Source organism: Phaseolus vulgaris, chromosome 7 (genome assembly GCF_000499845.2).
Source record: "Phaseolus vulgaris cultivar G19833 chromosome 7, P. vulgaris v2.0, whole genome shotgun sequence".
In the NCBI taxonomy this organism is placed as follows: domain Eukaryota; kingdom Viridiplantae; phylum Streptophyta; class Magnoliopsida; order Fabales; family Fabaceae; genus Phaseolus; species Phaseolus vulgaris.
In genome coordinates, this window is record NC_023753.2 from 20,191,296 (window position 1) to 20,209,608 (window position 18,313).

Here is an 18,313-nt window from a genome sequence, read left to right on the forward strand (position 1 = left end):
ACTAAAGTCGCATATGGGGCTTTCTTCAGATAAATTTAGAAAATAGAAGTCATCAATATGTTGACGACCTCTACAAATGGTTACAATGGCTTGTTTATAAAAATAAAAATGAACCTATTTTCACAAATTAGGTTTCAAATTCAAATTGCATCATTACAGTAAGAAACCTTAATTGAATATGTAAGATAGCACCAACACAACAAAACAGTTAATCTGTATGTTAATTTCCATAAATTTTCTAATTTTAATAAATAATGATATATAATATATTGAATTATGATTTAAAGAAGAGTGTTTTTTAACAAATGAGATAATTTGATAGCTTAATTATCAAGATAAAATTAAAAAAAAATTATTAAAATAGATAAATCGTGCCATCTTCATATAATTTTAATATAATTAAATTTTAATTAATATTTGACTTCGATTTAAATATGATTTAAATATATACACCACACGATTTTGTTAGTAAAGTTGTGTTGAGTTGACACGATTTATCTATTTTAATAATTTTTTAAAATTTTAATATTTTATTAATTAACATATAAAATTATTTTATTTTGGTAAAAAAAATTTAAAAGATGATGATGATGGAAACAATAAAGGAGGAAGTGAAATAGTAGATACCTAGAAAAATGAAATTGCACTTTAGCCTTTTTGATGGATGTTTGGCACTATCCTGGGTGCAATGATGATGAAGGTAATAAGATGATTTTTGGGATGATAGATAGAATATTGGCACACAAATAAGTGTAGTTGGGATTTAAGAGGAGAGGAGTCAAAAGATAAAAGATAAGAGAGACACATTGAGTATGTGATCACAAACGCAAAGATAAAGTTTATCCCTATGCTCGATAAAGCCCATTATATTAGGTATCCATTACCAACATACTAACATAAAAGCATTCAACACAACATCTCAAACAACTTTCAAAACCTTACTTCAAAAGACTGAAACAGAGATTTTGTTCCCAATCACTGTCACACACCTTTTCCCACACTCAAAATTCCCCATTCATTAATCACACTCTTCCCTAATATAGATATCATATTTCTAATTCATTATTTCAATCTGCCTATTTAAAATAAACCAATCTCACCAAGTTAGGGATGTTCAAAAGAGTTGAACTTAACTTAATTAAATTAGAATAGTTGTTTTCCCGAATTAAATGAAGTAACAAATAATTCTTATAGATTAACCTGAATTATTTTTAGTTTAATTAACTTTATTTTATACTTTTAAACGGATTACATTTTTTAAATTAAACTAATTTCATAATCTAAATTACAATTTTATTTATCAAAGAAGAGATTAAAATAATTTATTATTCTGTTTGTTTTTTATTTAAATTTATATATAAATTCATTTCACTACTAAAAAATTATTAAATAAAAACTAATTTTAGATACAAAAATAATTAGTCACTATATTGACTAGGGGTGGCAAAGCGGGCCAATCCGCCTCGCATAGGCCCGTCCCGCAAAATGCGGGTTGGCCCGCGGGCTTGCGGGCCGGCCCGTTTTTTTTTTTTTTTTTTTTTTTTTTTTTTTTTTTACGTAGAAGAAAAAACAATTGAGTGTTGCAGAAACATCTAAAAGAAAAAAAAAAGATTTCAAAATTAATGATTTATTATATTCTTTTTAGAAGTTTTTTGTCTAATCCTGAGAGGTTGGAAATCAATGTTCATGAAACCAAGCTTAGAACAAACGCAACAAAGGATTCACGATATAAAATTTATGTATATGTCTATACCAGTTACTTAATAGAGAAAGTTTTTTTTTAACGAGATTGATTCCCGTGTTTCATGCGCTCACAAAATATAAATATAAAATTAACTGTATGTCTTGTTGAATCATTGTCTCAATATAAAGAGATGATCACTTAAAAGGAACCTTCAAATTTTGTAAGAAATAGTTTAATCACACTAGATTTAATTAGAACCCTTAGTGTTGTAATGTAATGAACCACTATAGAATAAATTTTAAGAATTGATGAATAGAGAAAGTTATATTCTAACAAGTCAAGTCAATTAAATTTTTTTATTTTTTTTTGCGGGCTAGCGGGCCAGCCCGCCCCGCCCCGCTGTTGGCCCGCGCGGGCCGCGGGTTATGCGGGGCGGGCTAATGCGGGTCAGCGGGTTGAAAACGTCAGCCCGCCCCGCGTTTTTTACCGCGGGCCGCGGGCCGGCCCGCATGGCCTGCCCCACTTTGCCACCCCTAATATTGACAAAACTAGATACTATTTTAGAGACTACAAAAATTACTGGTATCTAAAGTAATTTCTAAATTTCTAAATTAGTTTTTAAATTTGTATCTAATTGGTTAATTGGTATCTAATTAGCTACCAATTTTATAATCTAAATTAATTGACAGCTAAAATCTTTGTAGCTAATTAGATACCAATTTAAAAACCAATTTATAAATTTATAAACTACTTTAGATACCAATAATATTTTTAGTTTCTAAATTAGTGTCTAATATAATTAATATAATAACTAATTATTTTTTTATCTTTAAAATTAATTCCTATTTAATTCTTTATTATTTATTAGAAATAGGTATCATCTAATAAAATAATTTAAATTTAAATCTTACTAAAGATGAAACAAAATATTAACAAAAAAATTAAAATTTTCATTTCAGTAAAGAAAATGCTACCATCTTCTTCTTTTTGGATGCATTATAGACACTACAAGAAAATCATGAAATAAAAACCAATTTTTAGATATAAAAAATAATTAGTTGCTATAGTGACTAAATTAGATACCATTTTAGAGACTAAACAATTTTTTTGTTTTTAAATTAGTTTCTATTATTGTTAAATGGTTTTTAAATTAATTGGTATCTAATTAGCAACCCAGGTTTTTGCTACCAAATTTAGAAACTAAATAATTAATAGTTAAAACCTTGGTAGCTAATTAGATACTAATTTAGAAACCATTTAACAATAATAGAAACTAATTTAGAAACCAATGTTTTTTTTTTAGTTTTTAAAATGGTCTCTAATTTAGTTACTATAACAGCTAATTATTTTTTATCTCTAAAATTAGTTTCTATTTCATATTTTCTTGTAATGAGATGTCAATATATTGATTCGACTATATTCTTATAATATTAAAACAATTTTTAGCAATCAAATTTTTCAATTTAAAATTTAACTAAGTTGATAAAAATTATATGAAAACTTACATTAAGAATAAGTGACTTCAAGAACAAATTATGTGAATAATTTTGTTTTTCAATTTTATAATAATTTGAATAATGCATTAAATCATTCTTTTAATAATTTAGATTCTTTTGAGATAAACTATAATATAGTTTAATTTAGTTTTTTTTAAATAGCTTAAATTTAGTTGAATTTAATACTAGGTTTTATTAAATATTTATAGATGCTAAGATGACCTTGTGTTGACGTGGTTTCCTCTCAATTATCTGTATGACTTTCTTTTTTTAGCGTGTGTTTGGATTGAGAATGAGAATTGTGTGGATTTGAGAGAGTGAATGTATGAGGATTTAAGTGAATTTGTGAAAAAAAATTATAGAGATTTGTGAGTAATATGACATTTGTGAGAGAATTTTGAATTTTTTTAAAAGTGTAAAATGTAAGTTTACAAATTTATCCTTGTGTTTTAAAATATTTAAACAATGAAATATGAGGTATTTTTGTGTGTGTAGATTTTGAGTTAAATAAAATTTTGTAAATTATTTTCGATACCATTGAATAATTATTTTTGGAAAAAAATGCGAGTTACTTAACATTGTTGGAACATTGAAAGTTGTGATAAAAATAATGTTATCTGGAATGCATGAAAGTCAATTCCACCACAAGTGGAGAATCAATTCTAGCTTCACAATAACTTTCATAGAAAACGATTTTGCAAATCAACAACTACACATAACAAAATTGATTCTCCCTTCATTATAATAACTATGAAAGTCGATTTCCCACTTCAACAATAATATGAATTGATTCTCCCTTCACTACAAGCTCTATGAAAATCGATTTTCAACATTTCAATCCATTCTCATGTGCATGGACTCCAAATAATAATATATTTAAATAATTACTAGTGGTTTTGTTTCATATTTAAATGCTTTTGAGAATATAAAATGATAGTAACTAATAATTGTATTACTATACTGAAAAGTATTCATCACAAGTTAATTGTTGAACATTGTTAGATTTTCTTTATAAAACTAACTTTCAGTGATTTGATTAAGGATAATGATGATTTTAGATATAAGGTATATGGAGAATCAAAGTAATGGTATTTTAGTTATGGAGATTTACTATAACTTTGTAATTGATGAACAAGTAATACTAATATGATTGTTTGGTCCCCTATTTTGTATAAGTTGTGTACCGGTATGGGCGAGGGCGAGCCCACCTGGCTGCCCGAGGCCGAGTCCACTTGACCGAGATCAGAGGAGTACCTGGGCGAGACCTTAGAAGGCTTGGTCGAGACCTTAGAAGACTTGGCCGAGACGACCGAGACCACTCGAATATGACCGATGGCCGACCCATGCCATGATGATTTGGCCGACGGCCGACCCCTATTACAGTTAACTCTCAAACCAAGATCAGTGAAGTCAATCTATCATTAAGAATTAGGTAATACAACCCTAAGCGGTATCTACCTCGATAAACGGGCCCAACAAGGTAGGCCAATTAGAATAATATAAATAGCACGCATCCCAAGGAGTAAGAGGTATGTCATTTATTACTGTTCACCTACCTGAGAGCTGACGACCCGCTTTACTGACTTGAGCGTCGGAGTGCCTTCGCAGGTATCCCCACCATCTGGTGTTCAGCCGAGGTCGAGTGCCGAAGGAGAAGCAGGAAGACGAGAAGAATCCCAGTACATCGTCCAGTCACCTGACCGACCGAAGGAAGGAGAAGACGACTTCAATAGTTCTCTAGGTTTCATCTCCCTAGTAGGAACAAGTTGTTAGTGTGAAGAGTTACGATATTTAAATTTGTTGAAAGGAATATGTTAAAGGATAATGTATATAAGCTTTCAAATATCTCATTTGTTCTGAATTCGGAGAAGTTTAAACCAACTTACCATACAATGATAAATGCAAGTATGAAAGAATGTCATATAGTTTGTATGTTTTCAATTTTTTTATTATATCTTTTTTATTTATTACATTATTTTAAGTTATTTTAAATTAATGGTTTTTTTAAAGTATAATGATTTAAATTTGCAAGAGGACATATATGACCAAGATTTACTTGAAGATTTTGATGAAGGTCACATTTTTTTTTAATTTGTGTATATTAACATTTCATTCTCTAAAAGACTTAGAAAATAAATTTAGAGTAGAAGTAGTATAAATGATACCTAAATAAAATAAAATAAATTATTTAAATTTTATTTTAATATAAAAAGTTATATTTTTTTCTGTTTTTTTTTTTTAAAATTCTGATCACTACTTTCATCCGAACGATTATCGAATATCACTCTAGTTATATATATATATATATATATATATTTCAGTCTTTATATTCTTATTATATTTATATCTTTGATATGTTTTAATGATTTTTTTATCAGCATATGACTTGATGATTAATATAAAAAAATTTCATTGCTATTTCTTTTCATGTGTTATTATTATTTGTTTCATTGTTTGATACAAAGAGTCATGTTTGTGATTGAGGGTTTATCTAAGAGGTGTAATCTTAATTGGAAATTGAGACCCGGTTTCTATTGTAAACCCTTTTGTAACTTTTATTTTTCTATTTACTTTCATGTTTTTGTTCTGGTCAATTTTTTGTTTGTTTTATTGTTCTTTATTATTATATTGTGTAAAGGAAAGGAGGACTCTCTCCGTTCCATTAGTGTGTTTGAGTGTAATCAAATAGTGCATTCCATTCTATTATGTAATTTTTTTCATATAGAATTCAAGACAGAGACTTTGGAAATCTCCAATCATTCTCCTAAAAAAAAAGGTTAGCTTTAGAAGGGGTTGCATAAGTGCTTAGTTGGTGATGAGACTAATGTTGCTACCACTAGACTATGAATAATAATAATTAAATAGCCTTTTATATTTTACAAACTATGAGTTAAGTTTTATTAGGAGACATGTGATTCATTCTGTAGCAAGCGCAGTGTATTTATGTAGCAAGCGCAGTGTAATCTACTATACTGTACATATAATATATTTTAGTATATATATTCCACCTTATCATACTAAAAGATGGTTTAGAAGACGAATAAGAAAGTTTTTTGAAACATGGTTGAGCACTTGCCTTGGAGGATTTATTTGCAATATGTTGAACAAGTTCTTTAAGGTTATACAAAAAAATTCTTGGATGGTTTGTCAGGGTTAAGAGAACTAGCAAGAGGCAGAGAAGAATATAATGAGGACAAGAGAAGAGAATGAGTGAATGTATGCTTTTAAAAGAGAGAAGATGAAAGACATACAGAAACCAAACTTGACCTACATGATCATACTGTCCTAAATAAGCATTGTATGAAAGGAGGAGGAGGTATGTGATTTAATGAAAGATAAAAAGAAAATTAAATAAAACAAATTATAAAAAGGACCTAAACCTCCTTAGTGCATGCACAGGACTAAAATTGATAGGAGTTTGAACTAAACTGTACACATAAAATCTAAATTTTATGCATGTGAGATTTTACTATCTCTTCGAAGGGATTAGAATTATACTAATATATAAACCTCTAAACTAAACAATATAAAACCATTCTATCTTTTGTAAATATTTAAAATTATAATAATATTTAGTATTTTTTTATTGAGGATGAGTTCGAATCGTCTAAGGTGGATGTCCGAGTTGAACAAGTTAATTAATCACTTTTGTGAAGAATTGACAAGTTGTGCTAATAAAAATCAGGTGGTGGTTTACTTACAAAAGACTTTCCGACTCTTAAACCAATAAGAGTTATTGAGAATATGTAAATGACAAGTGAATAAAACGAATTGAATACTTTCTAAGGATTCTAGCGGCAACGAAAGTTAGTTATCTTCCAATATGTCAGAGTTATGTGGATTATGTAGGTGGTTAATTCCCACTATTGCAGGTGGGTATTAATTATTTAAGATTTTCGGTATTGGGTAGTACACAAGCCTCCTAAGATCGCAAACCTAGTAATCAGGCTTTTATTTATAATTTTAGCTCCATATACATATTTGTCGAGCTCTTAGAAATTGGTCGTATTTTCACAACTAGTCATAAGTCGAACTTTGCGACCGTTTATATAGCTCATTGGTTACATCTTATCTATCTTGGTGGTTCGGGTTAAGATGATTGAAGTGTAATTAAGACGATAATTATTGCCATTAAATGAAAATTAAAATAGTAACAATAATCCCTAAACCCTAAACCCTAAACAATAATATGTCATAGTGAGGATAACAACACATTATAAACATTTATGAGAGTTTTTTTAATGTCTAATGATGAGTTATATAGTTTCGAGGTGCCACATTAATTTGTTGACTGACATTTCACCTAAAAGTTGTTGTGGAGGGACACATTGTCCTAACTAATGTGACACTTTAATTTTGCGTTTTGGTTATAAAATTTTGAACGTTAGGATTTTTGAATGAAACATTTTCAATACTTATAAAAATCAATCACAACAAATTTTGTCATCTTCTTTTGCTTGCTTCTGTTGGTGCATGCGACATTGCCCTTTGTTCTTCATCTTGTGCCTTTGCTTTCATCTTCCTTGCATTTGTTGTTTATTGTTATTTAGGCATGCCTTACTTTGAGAGTAACTCTCTCGTGAGTAAGGAGGTTGTTCCCATAACGAAAGATCACCCCACAAGTCTTACTGGCTCATTCTCTGTCGAAGGAGATGCGTTAGAGGAAATTATCTCTAAGGTCATCCTCGCCGTGCCAACACAACTGTCATGGAGGAACAATGTTAATATCGTTTTGAATAGGCAAAAGGCCTCCTCCTAGGATGTGGGGGAGATCTCTGGGCCAAATTTGGCTAAGAGGGCAAGGAAGGACAACTTCCTTCCCATCTTCGATCCCGAGTGCTCCAGTGTACTCAGTGGGGTTGTTTCTTATGCATCTCATAGTTTACTTTGAGGATAAGGTGGAGGAGTTCATATTCACATTTAACGTGTTTTTTTTACATAACGATCGAGTTCATTATGGCTAAACCTTGCGTTAAAGGCAACCAAGTATTCATGAAATCCTTACCCCAATAATCGAGGCTTCACCTATGTTTATGAGTATTTTTTTTTAAGAACTTGATATTTAGTTTCCTTTTCTTCTATCCAGTACGCACGCCTAATACTCCCATATCGTTTAGGAATTGATGTCAAAGACAACTTAAATACACATTCTTTCCTTAACCCTTTGAGACGTCTTTTAAAGACAAAATCGTGATGGAGTTCTCAGTTCCAAAATTGTCAATAAGGACAAAACCATAATGGAGCTTTGAGCTCTAAAACGGGCAATACAGATACAATGATGTTATCTCAACATACTTGAGTTTGAAACATTTGGATTTATATTTTTACATTTATTTTAATGCAAATAAAAGTTGATATCAATTATATCATATCAAAATTTTATAAATGCACTAATATTTTTTTTTCTAATTTTGTGTGATTAATAAATGATTTATTTTAGTGATAACTAATGGCAACACCTCATAATGAGTGAATTAGTTAATGAAGAAATGTTAGATTAACATTAATGATAAGAATGTTCAAAGAATGATATTTGACCTAATCAATAAATGCTCATGGTTACATTGTAATCTTAGATAATGAATGTATGGTTGTTATTGCTATCTTTGTTGTTGGATACAATGCATAATGAATGTAGGGTTGGTATTGCTATCTGCAACTTGTAGAAGGGTTAACTAGGCATTTCAATTCACTGAAATTGCAAAATGATCCCTGAATGTCACACCTACGAATAATACAACAGGTACATAAAGAATTTATAATATACAAATTTTAAGAAAATGTTAATTTTGAAATGGTTGATTGAGAATATTGTTGGTTAGTTTAGGAGATAGTACGAAAATTACATTCTTAAAAGAGAAAAGGAGAAAATATTGAAAATGAGGGTAAAAAAAATCCAAGTTAAAATTATACCAGTGAATATTGATAAGTAGAATAAAAGCCTATTTTGACCATCCCAACCTTGTATGATAAGTAGGATAAAAGAAGGTATTGTGATGGATCACATTTGAAGAAAAACAAAAAGGACCAAAAAAGCAAATAATGACCAAAAAAGCAAATAATGGGAAGTTGGTGAAGGTACACTATGCCTACATTATAGTGTAGAATAATGTAGGGGTGTTAGTGGGAATTACATGTTTCTACGTGGCAGATTGTAGACCACACATGAACAGCTTCTGGTGACAGCTACTGCCATTCCAGGATGTTTGACAACTTCAAGTGTATTCTCCTCTTTCTCTAACGGCCAGACATACCACCAAACCAATTTTTCTTTTTCTGTTTCATAATCTACAAGAGGTATGTTTCTTTTCCATTCTTTCTTAATTTTCTTAATGCCTTGTTTAACTTTTATCTTGTTGTGTTCTATTAGAGTCATATGTACAAGATGGTAATCTTTTCATATGCAATAGTTATGTTCAACTTTATATGACTTAAAACAAAATTTCTTTTTTAGAAGTGTTTTTTATTTATTTCTTCTTTTCACGTGATTCTAGGATGTCCAAGCGCATCACGTTCATTTTTTATAACTAGAAGTTTGTAATATTTGGTTTTATATGCAATTGATATGTATCTTGAATTGACTTTGAATGAGCTTTGAGGTCTTGAACTTGATCACTTCTAATTATTTACTTCTTTTCTGAGCTTATTGATTTCCTTATGCCCAACTGTAACTAAGAGAAGACAACAACATCCTACAATTTTGGATTCAAGTTTTTGTACTTCATGCTGTGCCTGTATTTTAAGCATTTTAAATAGTAAGTTGACTCCAAACAATGCCTTGGTGCATAAAGTCTTGTTGATAATGCATTCTTTTGAACTCTGCACTTCGCATAGATGATAAGCTGAATTTAACAGAACAAAAAAGGAATATATGGGAATTTATTTTATTAAAGAGTGCAAACATCATGAGTTGACAGTAGGAAGAGCCAATTGTATACTATTTTATTTGAGAGAATTAAATTTTGTAAAAATATTTGATGGATGACTTTGAGCAATGCCCGTTTATGTTTTTTAAGCAGTTGTTGTTTGTGGTTCCAAGCATCAGAGTCATGCACAAAATTACTGGGAATATCATGTTGTATGAAAGGAAGCATGTTCTATGTCTGGATTAAGTTACAGAAAAATCTTGATTTTTTTTTCTGTGCCAAGAATGTGTTGTCTGAAGTTTGTGGATGTTTATTATTTTAATTTGTGAGAAGGTAATTGTCAGTATGTTATAGAAGGAAAAAAATCATTACTTACTCATGGGCCTGCACCTAGTATAGCTTAAGCTTTTAAGGCTGTTTCTTCCTGTGTACCTCCATGGATTTCCTACTATCTCAATTGATCAAGTGAAAAAATCATTTTGTTTTTAGAAAAATATATTTTGAATTGTAGAATTTAGAAAGTATTTTTTATCTGAAAATATTTTTTAGATTTTACAATTGAGAATGTAATTTTTCTATTTATACATTTCAAATTGTAGAATTTGGAAATATATTTTGAATTTTATAATTAAAATTTATTTTTTTCTTAAACAAAATACATTCCAATTATAGAATTGATAATTTATACAATCAACATTTATTCTCTAACTTAAGAGAATATTAAAATAAAATATTATATAGAATCAGTTATCCTCTTTTCTTTTTTGTTCATCTATTAATCATGCTTATCCTAGAAATCTTAAAGCCATTTACCACACAAAATAGAGATTTTCAGATGAGAAGAACCATTCCAACCTAAGACGGGAATCATGTATCCAACTAGAAGAGATGAGTTCAAGAAATGTGAAAGGGTCTCTTACTCTTGTAAATGAGAGAATGTCTATCATTCCCTGTAATTTCCTAGTTGGAGACACAAGTTTGTAGATTGATGATAGTTCAGAGATGATTTTTTCTAATTTCTCCAGAAAACTTGTAATCATTATTTGCGATAATAAGTAGTATTTGTTGAAATATTTTCGAAGATGTAAGGCAAAAGGTATAATCAGGTTAAATTGTTGTTTGACTATTTGCGGTGTTTTTTTTGTCTCAGTGATTGGGGTGGGGTTCAAACTCTCAAATAAGACTGTTCAAGGAAGACATTAGAACAATAGTTTATGATTTTTATGAGATGAAAAATGCAACAAATTATATGCAGGTGTTCACCATGCCTTGTAAGATGCATCTCAAAAACGACTTGAGTAACCTATAAATCAAGTAATTTGATGGCACACTTTAATGTTAAGGAGCTAGCTGTGTTGCTATTCATGCCCTACATAGAATTTTTATTTAGAGGACTACTTAAAAGGCGAACTTTGATGGCTATAATATTGCAGGACCTTCTGCTATCTACTGAATGGTGAAGATGAGTTCAGAAAGCAAGAAAATAAAACCAGAACTCGTTCTAAATTATTCTAATCCATGCATTTGGAAAAATTTGAAAAATGAGTCCAGTGCAGGTGCAAATGCAGCTTGTAAAATAGACAAGACATTTTCTGCCGCTGACCCCCTGTCTGAAATAGTTTGGTCTCCAGATAAAGGTTTCAATCTCAAATGTGTTGATTCAAGTTTTACTAATAAAAAGGCCTCCATGTTTGGGGATTTTGAACCAAGCAGTATGGTTCTTGCTCTGCTCCAAAGCGTTACTGAAGGAAGTTCGGCAACAGATAAACCAATAAATGACGTTTCTGTAGAACCTATTGCCGTCATATGCTCAAACAATGATGTTTATTCCACAGATGCTCCCTCTGGGCACCCTGCAAGTGATTCAGTTGTCGTCATTCTCGACCATAAAACATGTGAAGATGATAATGGTACAGGTAAAACTAACATCTACTGTGCTTACTGTAGATGTAAATACATCTTTGAGTTCAAGTTTGGTTTAATGGAGGGGGAAAAATCTTGTTATCGTAATTATTTAAATAGTTAATTAATCGGGACTTCTCAATTTGTTTGGTTTCTTTATTGTCACTTTTTTCCTTTTGCTCAATCCTACTTGGGCAGGATTTGGTGATAACACGGAGAAAATGAACATTGCAATAGAAACACTTCATTTGCCAAACGGTCAGAAGGAGAATGTGATGAATGATTGGAAGAATAATGTTTGTGCTCCAGCCAACATTGGAACAACTATAATATCTGAGAGAAAGGGAAATAAATCTACTATTTCAGGTATATTCTCTAACAATTACTTCTATGGCACTGATTCGACAGGAATTTAGGCATTTTTGAAAACTTTTGTCACTCATTCTCAGTATATGTTCTGCATTCTTGTTATTTGTAAACAGATTATATCAATTTTCCTGGATCATGGAAAGTAATTCTCATCATTCTGGCAGTTTTTAGTTTTTTTTCTCTTCACATAGGTTCTAAATTTAATACATTTCCTTTCTATTTAAAGGGTACAAGCTGAAACTTTTTGTCAAAAGAAAATTGCAAGTTCATTCTTTTGTGCTTCTCTGAAATATCACCTGCATCATGATTTTTCCACGGGTCACATTGGCGAAAGGCCAATAATTAATTTATTACTTCAAGCAGATGAACCTGAATGTAGCTTGGAAGAAAATCCTTCTAGGAAACATTGCAATGGAGGCATAGAAACTGGTGTTCTGAACAAGGTGGTTGAAATAGAAGATGGATTATATAACAGGGTTGTGTGTGTAATCGAAAATAAAGGTTCCGCTGCTCTCGAAACAAATTTAATATCTTCTGGCGTCAACCCTTTACCAAAACTAGAATCAACTGCAGACAATGATTTGCAAACTTTCAACTGTGAGTCAAATTGTGCGGTCACAGGCGCTGTTCTTGTTTCAAAATCCAACGAGAATAAAAAGAAATCCCCGGGCAATGAAATGATGCTACTGTGTAGTAAGAGCCCTCCAATCATTACTTCTCCATGTAATAGCAGGATTGGTATGACAAGAAATGAAGGTAAGGAAAAGTCATTATCAGATGGAAATTCAAATGTCTGTTTACCAAAGGAGGACGACTTCCATTTAAGTGTTGAAAGTTGTCGTAGTTTGGCAGGTAAGAAGAGAAGCAACTTTCAGCAAGTGATAATTGGGAGTAAAAAAATAAAAAAACATATTCAAGAAACTTCATGTTCTAAATCCTATGTTCAACCGGATAGCTCATTCATGAACTTGGTTTCAAACATGCTGAAAAGATGCTCACAATCAACTCAAGATGAAAACAAGTATTTGGATCTTAACCTTGAAAATCCTAATCACCATCTTCAAAAGCCTGATCAGAAATTTTTAACATGCAACAGGAATCAAGATCCGAAGCTAAAAAATCCAGGGTCCAGATCCAATTTTCAGTCAATGGTTGGAGCTAGAAAAGTTCAAGTAGGAGAGGCTTCTAAAGATTTTGGGCTAGGAAATAAGGTAGATGGAATAGATGTTGCTCCAATTACCTACTACGCAGAGAACAATAGCCTTTACAGACAATATATTCCATCAAATAAAGTTGAAGTATCTGAAGGGAGACTTGATGCATTTCCATCCATACAGGCTCAGACTAGTCCTATAATTTCTCTCAACAGTCATGAACACTGGGTAAATAACTCATTGGAGAATGAAAATGATTACAAGCGGGAGATAACTGAGGAGAAGGAGGGAATGACATTACTGCCACTACATTCACCCTCGACTGGTCTAAACAGAAATAATAACGAGAATGTTGAGTCGAATGCACCGTGTGAGAGAAGGGAAATCTGTCATAAAAGTGAAACTGTGGAAGGACACTGGATAAATCGTTTTTTACCAAAGTCAACTTCCCCCTTGACAGTTTTTGATCACCTTAACGAGAGAGGTGATTCTGAAGACCATTCCACGTCTTTCTCAATGCTTCCACACTCCCATAAACACATTTCTCTGACCAACTGCAAGATTGAAAAGGCCAGAGAACAATCTGATGACGACCAACTATTCCGCGAGGCTCAAAATTTACATAATTGTTGTATCAATAAAGAGGATTCCACTGTGGGAAGTCAATATCACTTTGCAAAGGATAAGTTCAACTCCGTTACACCTTTCCCAGAATTGAGAGATTCAAGGCCAATGGTGTCCATGTTTGCAAGAACATTAGGTGCCATGAAACAATGCCATAAAGAGTAGTCTGCCACAGATAAACATGTCTTGCGTGCTTTATAGGACGAGAGGTCACCAACTTGTGATTTACCAAAGGTTACAGGAAATAATTCATTAACTCATATGTAGAAATACATTTAGGAGAGATTGCCTAAAAATTTCTCTGTATTGTTGTTTTAGTACTCCTTTTCCTCTTGTTTCTTTCCCTTGGTGGCAAGTGTGATGAATGCTTTTTTCACATACTTCAACTTTAGATTCATAATGCCACATTGATTAACTCAATAATAAAACGCCTGTACTTAGCAGAACATTTGATTGTGTAAAAATCCATAATTAGCAGCTCCAAGCAACATTTGGAAAATTGTATAATATTGGACTTTGTCAAATTAAAAACATTTCTTTTTTGTAAAATAAGATAAACTCAACAAAAGTAAAGAAAGTTTAAAAACAGGAAAAGAAAAATGTGAGAATGAAAAATGTTACATATAAATAAGACATGTAATCAATGTATTTAATATTCCAACATCGAGGATAAAAGAGAGAGGGGAGTGAAAAAAGAATATTTACAAAATTAATATTTTTAATTCTGCAGTTGTCTTTGGGTTGTGAGGATGTTTATAAACTTATATTTTCTTCTTTTATAGTTAATATATCTGCATAAATTAGAAAATATCTATTATTAGTGTTATTATTCAACATTTATACTGTTTTGTGCAAATTTAATTATAACTTTTTTTGCGTAATTTCTCTATAACTGGTATCAGACTTTATTGTTATTATTATAAAAGAGAGTCATATTTGAGTGAGAGTAGTGACTTTAGATGAAGGAAAAGGTGATAACGGAGAAGTTTGCTAACTTTGTTTGAAATATATAGATTAAAGATTATTTTGTATTAGAAAAATTTGCATGAATCTTTAAAAAAAATAAAATAAAAGGAATGAAGAATGAAGATTGGACTCTTCTTGACTGATACGTCCTCATAGATGTTATTATGCAACGTTGTATTTAACATTGCAAAATAAAATATCATGGTATGTCTGATGAAAAATCTTTCTAATATGTATGAAAATTCGTTAGCCTAAAACAAAGTTCATTTGATAATGTGGTTATTTAATTTGTGGATGAAAGAACAACATCTAAATGAAATCAATATAATCACAACTCTATTGAGTTTAGTTAGAATTAAATTTGATGAAGATGTACGAGTGTTGATGCTTTTGTCTTCTTTATGAGAAAGTTGAAACGTTAATTTTACAACATTGAGTAGACCTTCATAAAGCAATAAGTTAACATTCAACAATCTACATGATCTGAAAAGATTTGAAGGAGAGAGTCAAGTAAATCTTCAACCTCTTCAGTTTTACATACATAGTCAAGAAGAAGAAATTTAACTAGAAAAAGTGGACGTGGTAAACCAAAAGGTAGGAGGTACAAGTCCAAGAGTCATCATAATTTTATAACTCAGACAATTACGTGTTGAAATTATGAAAAGACCGAGCACTATAAAAACTAGTGCAAGCGTGCATTGAAGAATCAAAAGGTGAAGGTAAATGTTGCTTCTACACGGAGAGGAGAGGTTTTTGGGTGTTAGACTCTTGAAGCATCCTTACATGCCACTTCACAAAAAGAATTCTTTGAGAAGTATGTGCCTAGAAACCTTGATATACTTTACCTTAGTAATGTTGTGAGGTTGTAGGTAAATGTGAAGTGAAGATTAAGTTAAACAAGTTTGAATGAGAATTGAAAAATGTTAGACATATTCTCAACTTCACAAAGAACTTAATTTCAATAGATTAGTTTACTGGCAATGGCTATAGAATGGTCTTCCGCGACAATCATTGAAAGATTTCAAAGGGTGCAATGAAAATTGTTCATGGTAAAAAAGAATGGTACTTTACAAGTGATAGACTCCTTCTTGTTGAACCTTCTTCAAGTAATGAAAAAATCTTAAGATGTTGAATAAGCTATGGAAGGTTGGAGGTGATATGCAGATTTGGAGTGGACAAGGGAGGGTTTCTTAAAAGAAGGTTAGGACAACTCTTGGAGGAAGAAAGCTAGGCTTGGCCATATTTGGAGAGGATTAGCATACAAAGATTGATAACTATCATTTAGCAATCAAATTAAAATGATTTCAGTGGAGACTGCCTAATGAAGTTCAAGACCGTATATACCAAATAGATTATAGATATAAATAAGGTTAGATGACCTCAAATTATCTCCTAACGATTTAGTCTTAGACCATTCCAAAGTAAAACTTTCAAATATGTTTTGATGATAACAAAAAGCTAATCAAACCTTGGGAATATCTTAGACGCAACAATTTGTATAGATCTCATAGGAGATGAAGTTTGAAACAAAACTCAATGGATCAAGCACCATACCAAGTGTCAGAAGAAGTCTAAGCAAAATGTGCTCAAAGGCAAATTCATAAGACGATGTTGATCAACACCCTACACACAGTAAAGCGTGAGCCTTACATAAACCTGACAATGATCGAATGAATGTGACATAAAAAAAATCATACGTTGGACGAACAAGTATAAGGGAAGTTTCCAAACTTAATCATTTCACTTTTACATGGACTATTCAATGTGTTCTAAACATGTATTGATTATGCTAAATTATGCAAATCATATTTAATAAAAAACATAGCGCTTTAATTGGAATTTAAAATATTTACAAACAAGCTTTAACAAATATATTTTGAGACTAAATTGTCTATTTTGAAAACATTATCTGAAGCAAAATGAGCTCCATTGATATATCTTTGCGAAATATATTTTATTAAACACAATTATACTTAATTGAGATTTAAATCATTGTTTGAAAAGGTTTTTTGAAATACATTTTGTGAAATATATTCAAGAGAAATTATGATTGATAATTGAATAGATTTAATATGGATAATTAACTTGAATATACTGATTATATGTTTGAATTAATATCTAAGAAAGGAATGTATTGATAATCCATTTGATACAAATGCTCTAAAATGTTGAAATATTAATATCACTGATAATCGCAAAGGTGTCCTAATATGATTGTAGGAACCATCAAGAGCAAGGAGAACAAAGATAAGTTTCCTTATTAAACGTACAACAAGCATAGTGAAGTTATTGCATAGTGCAATTTATGGAAAGAGATTGATGACATTCAAGTTGTAGCACATAACAAGAAAAAGAGAATCTCAAAATAGATTAAATTGAGAAGAGAACAAGTAAGAACAAGACTTTAAAACGCAAGCATAAATTTCTTTATCCAGCGTCTAATATGACAAAGAGTTAGTACAACGTTCCAGAAGAGTTGATTTAAGATGCTGTGAAAAACGAATACGTGACTAAGTGAATGGAGTAATTTACCCTATGGATAATGAGATTCAAGGAACATCAAATAAATCAAATCAGTGGTCTCAAAAGAAAAGGAAATTGATAAAATTTGTGATGCTACAAACAAAACAAATATTTCCATACTCAGTGATACAAACCAAGCCAACAAGGAGATGACCAAGGATGCACATTATGAGAAGTCATCTCAACAATCAAGTGAAGACCTCACCAAGTATTTAGCAGACCTCACCAAGTATTTAGCAGACCTCACCAGAGGAAGAAATGGACACAAACCAGAGAATCTAATGTTCTTCCTACTGGTCTTCTTAAAGAATAAAACAAGTTGTAAATAATTTGGGCTCACTTTAGGGGTCCAAATAGCAAAGATAGGCTAGAACAAGTTGCCTTTAGCATAATAGGGGGTGTAGGTATCATTGTAGCTTGTTCCTAGCCCTTTAGGAAGGTAATTTGACCTAGTTTCTAGAAGGACAAGCCTAGGATGCGGGTTTGACTTAGTCAAACCCTAAGGCTACCCATTTTTCCCCTTTCCCATTCTACCTCTCTTGCTTGTTTTCCAAGGCTCCTTCACCTATAAATAGGAGGCCTATATTTTACATGTTGAAATTGAATAGAAAAGTTACTCTGCACATCCTTCATTGTGTGAAGATTACCTTGTGAGGTTTCACTATTTTCTGTCTTGACAAGAGTGTTATCCTCACTTGTTGAGAGGTCTTAGTCTTAGGGGGAGATTGA

At 31.3% G+C, this 18,313-nt stretch overlaps 1 protein-coding gene across 7 annotated transcripts; it reads left to right on the top strand.

Moving 5' to 3' along the window:
* The first annotated feature begins 9,307 nt into the window (after window positions 1–9,307).
* LOC137828257 (uncharacterized) lies at window positions 9,308–14,541 on the top strand. 7 transcript variants are annotated; one of them, XM_068634740.1, is made up of 4 exons: window positions 9,308–9,477; window positions 11,480–11,962; window positions 12,147–12,314; window positions 12,681–14,541. In XM_068634740.1, the coding sequence occupies exons 2-4, from the start codon at window positions 11,500–11,502 to the stop codon at window positions 14,258–14,260; spliced, it is 2,211 nt and encodes a 736-aa protein (XP_068490841.1). In that variant the 5' UTR covers window positions 9,308–9,477; window positions 11,480–11,499; the 3' UTR covers window positions 14,261–14,541. The 7 variants fall into 7 exon arrangements, with proteins under 7 accessions (XP_068490841.1, XP_068490846.1, XP_068490848.1 ...); XM_068634745.1 differs by having other exon boundaries at window positions 9,330–9,477; window positions 11,480–11,956; XM_068634747.1 differs by having other exon boundaries at window positions 9,358–9,477; window positions 11,509–11,956.
* Window positions 14,542–18,313: the final 3,772 nt, after the last annotated feature.

Bases quoted from the DNA above. Each gene is read 5' to 3' on its own strand.
- LOC137828257 (XM_068634740.1), top strand. From the start codon at position 11,500: ATGGTGAAGATGAGTTCAGAAAGCAAGAAAATAAAACCAGAACTCGTT. The intron at 11,963-12,146 runs GTAAAACTAACA...CTACTTGGGCAG, and splicing joins TGAAGATGATAATGGTACAG to GATTTGGTGATAACACGGAG. The intron at 12,315-12,680 runs GTATATTCTCTA...TACTTCAAGCAG, and splicing joins AAATAAATCTACTATTTCAG to ATGAACCTGAATGTAGCTTG.